This window comes from Eurosta solidaginis, chromosome 4 (genome assembly GCF_040869045.1).
Source record: "Eurosta solidaginis isolate ZX-2024a chromosome 4, ASM4086904v1, whole genome shotgun sequence".
Lineage (NCBI taxonomy): Eukaryota > Metazoa > Arthropoda > Insecta > Diptera > Tephritidae > Eurosta > Eurosta solidaginis.
In genome coordinates, this window is record NC_090322.1 from 213,571,991 (window position 1) to 213,586,485 (window position 14,495).

The 14,495-nt window shown below is 35.8% G+C and overlaps 1 protein-coding gene across 1 annotated transcript in view; it reads right to left on the reverse strand.

The window, feature by feature from the left end:
* Nucleotides 1-14,495, reverse strand: part of LOC137248770 (uncharacterized) — a 415,244-nt gene that overhangs the window by 1,394 nt on the left and 399,355 nt on the right. The window contains exon 3 of the mRNA XM_067779676.1: nucleotides 3,201-3,328. Coding sequence (XP_067635777.1) covers nucleotides 3,201-3,328 — 128 coding nt within the window. The remainder of the gene's footprint in view (nucleotides 1-3,200; nucleotides 3,329-14,495) is intronic.

Sequence of the window (14,495 nt, forward strand, 5' to 3'; positions counted from 1 at the left end):
TAGTCACTTATTAACTACATGTAGTCGGAAAATCAAACCATGGATGTTTAGAATGAAATTATATTAAACTAATAAATTAAACCATTTAGGTTAAAAGTAATAAGTAGTAAGTAATAAGTAAGTAAGTAAAATCGACTATTCCACCTGCTATATATGTAACTCCAAACCAAATATAATAAAGTCTGCCTGAAAGTATGCTGCAATATCGCTTTTCTGCGCAGCTTTCAAGGATTTAGAGTACAAAAACGTGTATCAATTTAACAAAAGTAAATATTTGGTAAAATTGAACAGCGTTTGATAAGAGAAATGATTTCGCTTTCAAACTGTGAATGTGTATTTTTAATGAAAATTAATTTTCGTGACAAAATGGAGCATTGCACCTAACCTTACCTATATGTAAGAATATCTCGAAAGAGGAACCAAAATTATAAAATCTGATTCAGAATCCAGATTAAGCGAACCAAATTCCTTACGAAAAGCACTAGGTCAATTCCGCGTGTAGATGTTTTCCCAATTTTGCCGGCCTGTGTTATTTTAATAATTTTTTTTTAATTTTCATAAAGTTTAGTCACAAGATTGCCTCACTGTACATTATTTTTTTTATAAAATTTACACAAGCAAGCTAAAAATCGTTAATTTATTCTTTGCTTTGCATAATTTTAAAGTAATTAAAAATTTAGTTATGTTATTTACGTTAAAAAGCGCTCGAATTATTAATTACTAAAATTTTTTTAGAGAAATTTAAGGAACACCCTCTTGGAAGGGTGATAGAGTGTATCTATTAAATACGCAACAGTATTACTTACAAACGTATTAGATCTAATTAATATTTTCACAGGATAAACTATCTACTATGCACCTAATTATATATATTTTTATTTTTTTTTTTATGTTTTATTTTATTTATTAATTTGAGATATATTTTTTAGCACTACACCATCTCTTAAATTAAGCGAAATATTTAGTTAACTTTTTGGAAATGGCTATTTGTTCGGGACAATATGTTTTTTATATTACAAAATGAAGTCTTATTAAGAAAATAAGCAAAAAAACATGAACAAAAACCTCGAGAATTTTTCTTTTGAATTTTCCGGACGCAGCTTAACTTTTTTACCGGACACAGAATATTTTATACTATTTTACTAAGCGATATTTTGAAAGAAGTACTCAAAACCTTCACCAAATGATAGTTAACTAAACTAAACATGAAATTATATTTTCAAAGACATAAATAATCTAAACTAAAACAATATAATTTCGATTAAATATTGAACACACAATTGTTTTAAAACAGACACACTTAAATATCACGTATCTATATTCGATAAAATTCACTATGAGGCAGTTGTAGAACAATTATATGAAGCTTTCAACGCAAATTAGCTGTAACCCACAGTTTATGTTCCTTACGGTACTGTGTGAAGTACTTCCTTATATTAAGAACTCCCAGTCAAATATTGGAGTATGTAATCTCTTGATATCTATAATAATTTGACGCTAAAGCATCATAGCATTTTTTAGCAGGGCTGCAAATTGCCTCAAAAATTTAAGCGGTTCGGTACAGTGGTTCGAACCACTTTGGTAAAACTTGACCCAGTTCATGAGCTGGTTCCTTGAAACTCTGGAACCGCCGAACCAGTCCGATTCAAGTGCTTCAATCCTTTTATACTAAGGGATAAATTAATACCGTGATATCTGATGGCAAGTGTTCCATTTAGATGACCGATGTTAGTAAGATACCTTGGGATCTAATTTCTTTTCATAGTTATATAAGAAGACATTACCGGTGCTCTCTAAATGGGATGGAAAATCTTAATTTTATCGGATTACGTCCTGACTTGGCAAGATGCATCGGCTGCATGTTAAATTGCAAGAAGTTTAAACATCCCAGCTGTAGACCAGGTAACAAAGAACCTGCCGCATGCCACCGAAATTGTAACCAAAGTACAAAGTCGCAACAAAATCCTCAAGTCGCTTGCCGAAAGCACGAGGGTGAAAAGATAAAGAAACGTTGCTAACCACGTACAAGCAATTGGCCTGCCGCCCATGTTTTACCCGTCACCAGTTTGATCGCCTGGTCTTAAAAGCACATACTGGAAAAAATTGCAGGCCTGTTAAATTCTGCAATCAGAACTGCCACGGGATATCTTCTTATGACCTCTGAATATCACCTACATAGTGAGGCTAAAGAGTTCAACACTAAAGAGCATAATGAAATGCTGAACAGGCAGTTTTTGCTTAATTGTCACAAACCTGGACAACCTAGCAAACAACTGCTTGATCTAGCCCCGCTTTCAAGAGGGTTAAGGGAACATCTCCATAAGCACTATGATGAGATCAGGCTCCCGCCAACACATCTGTTTCATCCAGACAAGCATAAGAAGGCCCTAGGTAAAATTTACATAGAACCGGTAAACGCTTTTGCCAGGACGGGCCCGGTGAACCCTCTATGGTTCATCCCTGTTGCAACGGCCGGTTTCATTGGACTTCCGGTAGAGGACTTTGATAACAATTTGTGAGCGGTCGCATCCATTGAATGGGGCGCAGCACTGTTAACATAATAACAACTACAGAGAAACCAGTATTACAAAATGCAACGAGACTCAAAGCCACGAGCCTTGCTTGGTGGCTTGAGAACATACGGCCATAGTACTATAACGCCATCAAACATTTGATTCGCAAATGCTAATCTAGTCTAATGAATATAATTCTGCGAGGAAAGCCGCTTAAACAGCAGCCCTGAGCACTTTTATATTGACAGCCAGCAGAAATTAAGGCAATAATCTCACACAGAAAAACAAAATCGGGATTTGGATAAATACACATCTACATTGGGTCCCCGAGCAAATGGGAATAGAAGCTTTTGTCATATATGCCCCAATCAGAATGGTTATGATATTAAGAAGGAAAGAGTTGCGTATGATCGATAGGCAAGAGGGAAAGGCATTACATTGGCACGGACTGTGTCGAAGATCATGTCCAGGTCTCAGGAACTTAGACAAACAAAGTTACTCTTATCAATTAAAATAGGGCACTGTAGACTCGTGATGCGTATTGACTGACGGGTCGTGGTTCGATTCAAGTCTGAAGTTACATCACTTTTGCGCTGATAGCTTCATACAAATGCATCCCTTTTTTGTTGAGTTTAATTTTATTTCATTTAAATATCGTAACTTTAGTTTTGGTGGATAAAAACTTACATCTTCGTCCATCGGTTATGATCTGTTCACAATCATTAAGATTTTGCGTAATCGGACAACGGTATAGCGCACCCGTTTTATTTGTACCAGGCTGTAGATTTTTATCTAATGGAGCACCAACTAAAAGCCTGAAAAAAAGGTAAAAAAGGAAAATAATATTTTATAAAAAATCAATAAATAAGGATTAATAAAAATTTGTTATTCTCTCGCTGGTATCCACTTCGTCTCCTAGCTCTATCTATATAAGTTGAAAAGTATACAAATACATAAGTATGAAGTTTTTAACAACAACAAGACCAAACAAGTAAGGAAGGCTAAGTTCGGGTGTAACCGAACATTACATACTCAGCTGAGAGCTTGGGAGACAAAATAACGCAAAATCACCATGTAGAAAAATGAACATAGGGTAACCCTGGAATGTGTTTGAATGACATGTATAGAATTATGGCATTCTTTTTTCATTTTTCGTAACTGTCGATATCGAAAAAGTGGGCGTGGTCATAGTGGAGTTTCGGCCATTTTTTACACCAATACAAAGTTAGTTCAGATAAGTACATGAACTGAGTTTAGTAAAGATATATCGATTTTTGCTCAAGTTATTGTGTTAACGGCCGAGCGGAAGGATGGACGGTCGACTGTGTATAAAAACTGGGCTTGGCTTCAACCGATTTCACCCATTTTCACAGAAAACAGTTGTCGTCATAGAAGCCATGTTCTTACCAAATTCCACAAGGACTGGTGAATTTTTGTTCAACTTAAGGCATTAAAAGTATTAAAAAAAATTAAATGAAAAAGGGCGGAGCACCGCCCATTTTAAAATTTTCTTTTATTTTTGTATTTTATTGCGACACATCATTACTGGAGTTTAATCTTGACATAATTTACTTATATACTGTAAATATATTAAATTTTTTGTTAAAATTTGACTTTAAACATTTTTTTTTTAATTGGGTATGTTCGTAATCCGATTTTGCCAATTTTTATTTAGAACACACATAGTAATAGGAGTAACGATTCTGCCAAATTTCATCATTACATCTTCAACGACTGCCAAATTACAGCTTGCAAAACTTGTAAATTACCTCCTATTAAAAGTGGGCGGTGCCACTCCAGTTGTCCAAAATTTTACTAATTATCTATTCTGCGTCATAAGGTCAACCCACCTGCCAAGTTTCATCGCTTTATCCGTCTTTGGTAATTAACTATCTCACTTTTTCGGTTTTTCGAAATTTTCGATATCGAAAAAGTGGGCGTGGTTATAGTCCGGTTTCGTTCATTTTAGATAGTGAACTGAGATAAGTGCCCAGAACCTTGCAAACCAAATTTCATTAAGATACCTCAAAATTTACTCAAGTTATCGTGTTCACGGACAGACGGACGGACGGTTTAGGGCTGTCCCCTAGTCTCCCCCGTGGTCCACCACTGGTCCGATACTAGTGCGTTTATCCTAGTTAAGTTACATTCATGAGACAAACAACTATGGAAACATAGACAGTACTTATATTATATATAAAAACTAGCAGACCCGGCAGACGTTGCTCTGCCCTAGCTTTAGTCTATCTGCATAACTTTTAAGCAGTTTTTAGCTCTTACTCTCCCTTCCCCTCTCTCCCACTTTTCCTTATCATTAATTCTTCCCTCTGCCTTTCCCTTTTTCTGCGTCTCTTTCTCCCTCCGTCTTTTCCCCTCACTTCTTTTCCGGTCCTTCTGCCCATAACTCTCTATCTTCGTCTAAATCTTTCTCTATCTCTTTCTCTTTCCATCTTCTCTCTTATCTCTAGTTCTTCTCCATCCCTTTTGTTCAGTCTCAATCGCAACCCAAAGCCAAGCCCCAGTTCCAGTAGCATTACTAGTCCCACTCCAAGTCCCAGTCCCACTCCAAGTCCCAGTCCCAGTCCAAGTCCCAGTCCCAATTCCAGTCCTAGTCATAGTCATAGTCCCAGTCCCAGTTCCAGTCCTAGTCATAGTCCCAGTCCCAGTCCCAGTCCCAGTTCCAGTTCCAGTTCCAGTCCCAATCCCAATCCCTGTCCAAGTCCCAGCCTCAGTGCCGCTCGCAGTCCAATTCTTAGTCCCAGTACCAGTTCAAGTCGTTCTCTGCGCATAAACACTAAGCCAGGCAAAGGGCTAACTATATGCCCAATTTCAAGTAAATTGAACCAAGAACAGAATTTGTTCGAAAATATCGGTCCCTGGTTCTCTTTCAGGAAAAAAAGTAGCGCAAACACTAATCTAGGCAAAAGGCTTCCTATATACCAAATTTCAGGCAAATCGAACCGTGAATAGAATTTGTTCAAATAGATCGGTTTCTGGTTTCTAAGTTGTATCAAACTGCACACTGTGCAGATATGATTGAAATCGGCTAAGTAGCTTAGGAGTCCATCGCGGACAAACAACATAACACGAAATTTATAAATATTAAGATTTTAATACAATGCAAATTTTGGTAACAAAATTAGCTCTATAAAGCGAGGGCTACGGTACAAATGAAGCATTTCTTCAACAAAAACTAAGTAATAGCAAAATTAAAAGCTCGTTAACACCAAGAACAAGATGAACAACAAAATATGATTACCGCCAATAGCCGCACATGCGCGTTACCAACCAACGCAGTAAATACAAACTAATTTAGCTTATTATTTGTATCTTTTACACCAAGAAATCGGAATAAAGAACTTGAATAAAAAAAATAATAAAAAAAAAAATACTCAAACCAAAGGCAATAACCAAGTTGATACGTAAACAGTTTTTACTGTCGTTTATTCATCTAAGCTATCAGATTAACCGCAGCGTGTTAGCGTAGTGTTAATTTAATTAGATTCATATGTTAATATGTAGGTATGCTAGTTTTCTATATTAAAATTAATACATTCTATAGATTATAGAACTAATGATTAGGAAGCGAGTAATCAAATTAGTTCCATGCTTTGCTGCAAAACTTTCTGAGTGCTTAATAAACACGCTTTTCCTTTTATTTTTAATTGAATAAGAAAGAGATATTGATTTGAGTAGATACTGATATTGATATGCAGACGAACGACTTTGAGATAATATTACTTATACCTGAGGTAGTAAAGTGTAAAAGCTAAATTTATATTGATTTTTCTACTTTTAACACTGCAATGTGTCAGGTGAATGAACAGAAAAGCCGCGGACACCTGATAGTAGTGGTGATAGAAATATTTACATAACACGTATATATGTACATATATACACGTACGTAGGTATACACACAAATACATATATATCAGCTAGTAAATTGAGTTTTACCTGAAATGTATAGAAAAACAAATCATACATATATATCTGTGTTAGTATAGGCATAGCGGCACATTATCAGCTCAATCTCAATCAGGTGTAAAATGATTAGTTTTCCACTAGGCGAGTGTGCTAAGTTGCGCATGCGCAACATATTTCTTTTTTAATGCTCTGTAAAACGAATGCAGCGACCGATACCAGTTTGCTGATAAGACGCCTTCGTTATGTTGCATTTGTCAATTTAAATTTTGTTATAATTTTTGGTGTACATTTAAAATGACACTTTATGAGTTAAAACTGAGTGGCGAGTTTCGGACTTAAAACATATATTTATATGTTTTGTATGTACGTGTAAGTAATTCCATGAATAGTTATGAACATAAATAAGCTTTAGTGCTATGCATGAACTAATGGTGTTACGGATCTTCGACTCTGATGCCAAACATTTGAAACGTTCGAACTTGTAAGAACCTGCAACTTGAGGTAAAAATAGTTATTGTTGTTGTAAGGGTAGACTTACATATGGGAGCATTATCGATTATGGCAGCTTCGTGCCCCTGTACTATCATCTTCTACGTAATAACAGAGCGGGTGCGACTTCTTTGAAAGTTTGCTTACCTTTACTAACGTCGTATAGAAGATTATTGCTATGAACCTGCTTTTGCACATGTTACTGGTGACATTCGCGGTGAAAACTTTTCAAAAAATATCTAAAAAGTCAAATCTTGGGGACACATTTGCTGTGGAATTCAACGTTTCATATTACTGACTGTTGGGTCGACTCTTTCGCCGATGAAATAGTTTTGACCTAGATCGAAAAAGATTTCCAAACTATTCACCAGCCACTTCGTACCACATTGAAGCTCTTGTGACACTGCTAGTGCGAAAGCAGTAAATTCTTCCAAGACGGAGATAGCATACTTATCAGACCCTACAAAATATAATCTTTAGGCAATCGCTTTTAAATGAAGGAAGGCACAAATGTTCTGCCCGTATAACGCGATATTATTTCAAGTCCACGGCATTATAGTGTGATGAGTACAGCTCGTAACCGCCATATGGCCCGCCTTTCAGCGAGAAGCGAACTCCAACTTTTTAAAATTTTTTTCGAACCAGTTTTTACTAAAAACTCCAGAGCGGCACGAATAAGAGAACGTCTTTACTCCACACGACAGTTATATGAATGGTTAGGGTGCTTGAGAAATCTGTTAAGTATATAAGTGAAATGTAAACTTAAAAATGCAGACAGCCGCCGAAGGAACTGGCCTTGCTGTGGTTTTCGCGATATATCCTAATATCTACCGATTAAGACCACTGAGCAGACTGTAGTAGACCACACCTTCAAAGCATTTCCAAAGAAAAGACAAATAGCAATGCCTCGGAGGCAGCCGCGGCTCGATCGTTGGCAGGCTTCGTGACATGGGCTATGGGCTTTCTGACTTCGGACACCCTAGCCTTTTTACCAGTTTCGACTTTATCCCGGACAGGATGGACTATTGTATGCCGATAACTTCTCCCTATACAACCTTCACCCCAGCCATTCCCCCGAGAGAGGAGTTGGGAAGAGGAATTTTCTGGGGAAGGGGACCGGTGAACTTGTTCACGGAAAGGTTCGAAGTGGGACGGAAATTTTGGTGGGGGGGGGGGGGGGGGTCTTTTGTCAAGAATTGGCTGATCACTGCAGTGTATTCCAAGCGGAAGTTGCTGCGATTAAGAATGCGATGGATCAAATGCTTTCCCGGGTAACTGTCAAGCCGATCTCTTAGCCCGCAGCGGTACAAGTGAACAGGATGAATATGGATGTAGGGATTTCGGGATTCCGCTGGTCACCTGTGGTTTGCTCTTCCATATCTGGGCCTCGATTCAGCTCAGCAAACGTTGGGCGGACACCACCTCTTGCAGGGTAGCAAAATCTTTCTGGCCGGAAGCGGATGGCAGGAGGTCTGCCAAAATAATTGAGTTCACTAAGGCTCACTTATCAACGGTGATTAGGGTTTTGACAGGTCACTGTCCCATGGGCATCCATGCGGTACGTCTCAATATACTGGAAACTCCTTCCTGTTGTAGCTGTATGGAGGATGATGTGATGGTATCACCAAACTTAAATTTGATCTAACATTTCGAAAATGTTCACGTAAATTACTTAAAACTTCAGTTGATGAGAAATTTTTAGCTGATGGCACAACAAGTTCTCCTGGCAAACATAAATTCTGACCGAAAACCATTTCCGCTGGTGTAGCCGAAATATCTTATTTGTAAATAGATCGCAAACCAAGTAATATGACAGGTAACTCGTCATACCAATTATTTGTGTCCTCTCTAGCTATTATAGTAGTCTTTGATTGTCTATGAAACCTTTCAACCATACCATTTCCTTGAGGGTGATATGCGGATGTTGTAGTTTGATGACTACGAAGTAATTTAGTTAACTCTGAAAACAATTTGGATGTAAATTGGCTACCTTGATCAGTTGTTATCTTTAACGGAACTCCAAACCGAGAAATATATTCTCTAAAAAACTTATTTGCAATTGTAGTTGCTGAAATATCTTTTAATGCATATGCCTCAGGCCAACGGGTAAATCTTTCAATAATCGTTAAAATATAGCGATGTCCTTTTGAAATAGGTAATGGTCCAACTATATCTAAATGGATATGTTCAAATCTATTCTTGGGAATTTGAATTTTCACAACAGGGGATTTTGTATGACGATAAACTTTACACTTTTGACAATTAAGACACTCTTTTGACCAAATATTAATATCTTTATTCATATTAGGCCAATAATATTTTTTAACTATGAGCCGTCGTGTAGCTCTTGTACCCGGATGTGCTATTCCATGTAAAATAGCAAATACTGTCTTTCGCAAATTACTCGGTACAAATGGCCTAGGAGTTTCTCCTGAAATTTCACACCAAATATTAAAATTTAAAATGGGAATATTAATTAACTTTAAATTTAGATATTGAGAATCAGATACAAGTTGATTTAAGTCATCATCTTTTTGTTGTTCAGTTTGTAAAATTGTGCCTGCTTAACTGATTTTGGACGTTCGAAATTGCGAATAGCTGATACCTTTTCATCGGAAGGTCGAATACCTGTTCCAGAAATGTTATGTCCTAAAAAATCTATATTCGTTACGTCGTTGAAAAAGGATACGTAAATCTTTTAAATGTTGTTCTTCGTCTGTACTTGCAATAAGTAAGTCGTCGATGTAAGCATATACAAAATCTAAGTCACCTACTACCTCATTTATGAATCTTTGAAAGGTTTGTGCAGAATTTCTAAGTCCGAAAGGCATTCTCATGAATTCAAACATACCGAAAGGAGTTGTAATAACAGTTTTATAAATATCTTCATCAGCCATAGGAATTTGGTGATGTGCCCTAACTATATCTAATTTTGAAAATATATTTTTATTATGAAGGTTCATATTAAAATCCTGAATGTGAGGTAAGGTATAACGATCAGGAACACTTACAATATTCAATCTTCTAAAATAACCACAAGGACGCCAATCATTCAACTCTTTTTTAGGTACAAGGTGAAGTGGTGATGCTACTGAAGAATTTGAAGGCCGACAAATGCCTGTTTTAACTAAGAAATCAAACTCCGTTTTCGCGACTTTGTATTTTACCGGATCTAAGCGCCTGGGCTTAGAAAATGGAAGACTACCTTCTGTTACAAGTCGATGTACTGTTGTATGTTTAACAGGTCTAATATAATCTGGCTCTGAAATAAGTGACGGAAACTCTTTTAATAATTTTGTAAATTTATTGTCAACCACAAATAATTTAGGTAAAGGAATATCACAAAAGTAGGATACTGTATTAACTGAGAGATTGGTTAATGGATCTACTAAACGTTTATGTTTAATGTCTATAAGAAGACCATATTTACAAAGAAAATCAGCGCCAATTATTGGCTTGGCTATATCCGCAATCAAAAATGTAAAGGGAAATTCACGTCTTAAACCTAAATTTACGTTTAAAAGCCTTTTCCCGTAAGTGGCAATTGTTGAGCCATTAGCTGCAGTGAGAATTATGTCTGAACGTTTCGTATGAGGAAATTTAGACGCGGGTAATACCGAAATTTCTGCTTCACTATCAATTAAAAAATTTTGTTTGTTTTTTCTATCAAAAAAAATAAGCGACGCGTCGAAAATTCTAAATTTCCGTTGTTCGTCGCTGCAACAACGGAAGAATTTAGTTTGTTGAATCTTTGTTTTTGTTATAAGAACAAGGTTGTTAACAATTTCTGGCATTATTTCCAAATTTGTAGTGAAATATGCACAACCAATTTGGATTATTACGCGAGTTAGAACGATGCCTAAAAGAATTTCTAAAATTATTCCTAGAATTAGAACGCGACCTAGATTTATTCCTATACACTTCTGTTTTAATTTCTGCTAACTCCAAAGAAAGTTTCTGAAAACTTTCACACATCAAAGAGGTGGTTTTAACTAGATTTTCAATAACTGAATTTTGAGCTTTTGTATCTGATATTGTATTTACTGAGAAAACTTCTTTTTTATTCATAACTTCAAAAATGTTATCCGCTAATTTTACTAATTCATTAATATTATTAGCACTTGAGCTAGCCAAAATTGCATTTAAATTTTTGGGAAGTTTTCTCAACAAAATTCTCTTTAAAATATTTTCACTAAAATTTGAACCAGCTAACCAAATTAATGACCGATAAAATTCAGAGGGCTTGCGATCACCCATTTCAGAATCATTTAAGATTTTGTCAAGCTTTGAATTTCACTAAGAGAATGTCTTTCTATTAAAACTTTTTTGAGTTCACTAAATTTGTTAGTGAGGGGAGGGTTCTGGATAAAATCTAAAATTGTTACTATTACATCTTGTGGAAGTGCTGTTATAATATGTTCGTATTTAGTATTCTCTTAAGTTATATTTTTGGTGCTAAATTGTGTTTCAGCGTGTATAAACCACGCTTCTGGACAACTAGTCCAAAATTGTGGAAGTTTGACAGATGTAGCACAAATTTCAGAATTGTTTTGATTTGCATATGGATTTACCAATTCTTCTTGAGAAGAATTATTCTGTAAATCAATAAGCGAATCATTTAAATTTTGTGTGTGTGGTGAAGTGTGTGTATTGTGTCGTGGAGAATGAAACATTTTAAATAAATTGAAGAAGGAGTTTACAAATTTAGTAAAATATTAAATATCAATATTAAAAAAATATTTTTATTTTATAATAAATGTTTAAATAAACAATATATATTTAACTTAGAACAAACCAACCTCAAAATTCTTCTTCCAAAGTTTTGTTCCCTTTTAAATTGTGTAATTGCTTTAAAATTGATTGATGAAATTTGACGATGGTTATAATATTGTGCAATGGCTTTAAAATTGATTGATGAAATTGGACAATGTATTGTGCAATGGCTTTAAAATTTATTGATGTTTTTAAAGTTTATATGTAAGGACGCTACGTAGAGCGTACAAAAGAAATAAATGCACTTTTCGTATAATTCGAACTCTGCTTGACTGTGACTTGGCTCACTGGGTACACGTGGCTAACGAAGCTCTAATTTAGTTCTTTAGGATGCGGTGCTTATTGTTTAATAAGTAAATGTCTGGCTATCGTTGCGTTTGGCTTCTGTGTTGTAAGCTTTTTAGGTGACCTTTGGTTGTCTTTATATTAAAACACTTTTCTTGTTATTGAGTTCTTCCAACAGCACACTACACTGGTTCAAGTTTTCCTTTTTTGTCAATTTACTACACTTTGATATTTTTCACTTGTCTCCGTCGAACTTCTAAAGTCGCATTGGTATAATGGTTTTTGCTTAATGCCCGCTTTTGATTTACGGCTGGTGATGCTTTATTGTTGCTGCCACCTTTTGTCTGCTTTTTGTTGTCTGTTTTGCTAATTTTTCTCCGATCAGATTTTGCTATTTCGTAAACAAATTTGCTTTATATAGTTGAATATCGCGAAAACTGAATTGCAGCGAATGAGTTAGAACTTTTTACTTTTTATGTTTCACAGACTGGCTGATCGCCAATGTAGTTATTGAAACCACGTTTTTATTTTATAGTAAAACTTTAAATTATATTTTTTAAAACGCCTAAAAGTACGCGTCAAATTCTTTCTTTATTTTTTCACAACAATGAAAATTTTTGAAAATTCAAAAATCAATATTGAAACTTAAAATATTGATAATACATTTAAAAATTACAAAGTTCAAAGTACCTAAAATACAAAGTTAAATAAAAGTAATATGAACCCTAAACTCTCAAGCAGCGATGTGTGGTGTAACATGCTTGCTAATGGCGAAAATCACTTTGGTGGTTAAAGGTTAATTAATGATGATGTAGTGCGCGGGATGACATCAAGGCGAATCCATATAAGGTGATGGCAGAGCCAATTCCACCAAATTCGCCGCACAGAAAAATGTCAACCAAGGCGAATTCATTACAGGTGGTGTTATCCCATCAGCTGATTGCTTCTTCTTGATAATTTTCCATACAAAGCCTTGTAAAACAAAATGTTAGTTAATCGAAATCTATGAAAATTTTCTTTTGACTTGACATTCACCTGCACGGCGAATTGATTGCATTCGCTTTGACACCACCTGGTATAGATTCGCCTTGATGTCAACTCAAAAGAAATATTGCGTTGATTTCGATTAATTGACATCAAGGCGTATCCATACCATGTGGTGGCAAAGCGAATTCAAACAAATTCGCCGTGCTGAAATGTCAGAAAATTTTCTTTGATTGCGATTAACTGACATCAAGGCGAATACATACAAGGTGGTGGCAAAGCGAATTCAACCAATTCGCCGTGCAGAAGAATGTCAAGTCAAAAGAAAATATTCATTGATTTCGACTAACTGACTTCTTGCAGTACAAGGCGTTGTATGGAAAATTATCAAGAAGAAGCAATCAGCTGTTCGGATAACACCACCTTACTGAATTCGCCTTGACTGACATATTAAAAAGACGTTGTACAAGGCGAATCCATATCAGGTGGAGGCAAAGTAAATTCAACCAATTCTCCGTGCAGAAGAATGTCAAGCCAAAAGAAAATTTTCATTGATTTCGATTAACTGTCATGTTGTACTACAAGGCGTTGTATGAAAAATTATCAAGAAGAAGCAATAAGTTGTTGGGATAACAACACCTGGTACTGAATGCGCCTTGGCATTGTATGGAAAATAATCAAGAAGAAGCAATCAACTGTTGGGATAACAACACACAAGGCGAATCCATACAAGGTTTCAATCAATTCAAGATGTCAAGTCAAACGAAAATTTTCATTGATTTCGATTAACTGACATATTAATGTACAAGGCGTTGTATGGAAAATAATCAAGAAGAAGCAATCAGCTGATGGGATAACGACACCTGGTAATAAATTCGCCTTGACAACACCTGGTACTGAATTCGCCTTGCGATTAACTGACATCAAGGCGAATCCATACCAGGTAGTGGCAAAGCAAATCCAACCAATTTGCCGTGCTGAAGGATGTCAAGTCAAAAGAAAATTTTCTTTGATTTCGATTAACTGGTATATTAAAGCACCAGTTGTTGTTATCCCCTAAGCTGATTGCTTCGTCTTGAAAACTTTCCATACAATGTCCTGGTCACAGAAAATTTGCATTGACTTCGATAAACTGACATATTGTTGTACAAGGCGTTGTATGGAAAATAAGCAAGAAGCAATCAGCTGTTGGGATTACAACACCAGGTACCCAATTCGCCCTGATTGGTACTTTTTAAGATACTTTGATACTCCAACTTTCGGTGCAGTACGATTTTGACATTAGTCCATCGATGTACAACGGCAAAGAATATGGAACTGTTATTTATATATGTAGGTATGTCACCGTGATGCCACCTTGTACGGTTCCGCCATGGACCACAAGGCATTGTATGGAAAATAATCAAGAAAAAGCAATCAGTTGTTGGGATAACAACTCCTGGTGCTGAATACGCCTTGGTAGACATAATAAAACCCTATGAAATAAAACTGCATTTTGTGAAATATTTACATCTTTATATTTGTTTA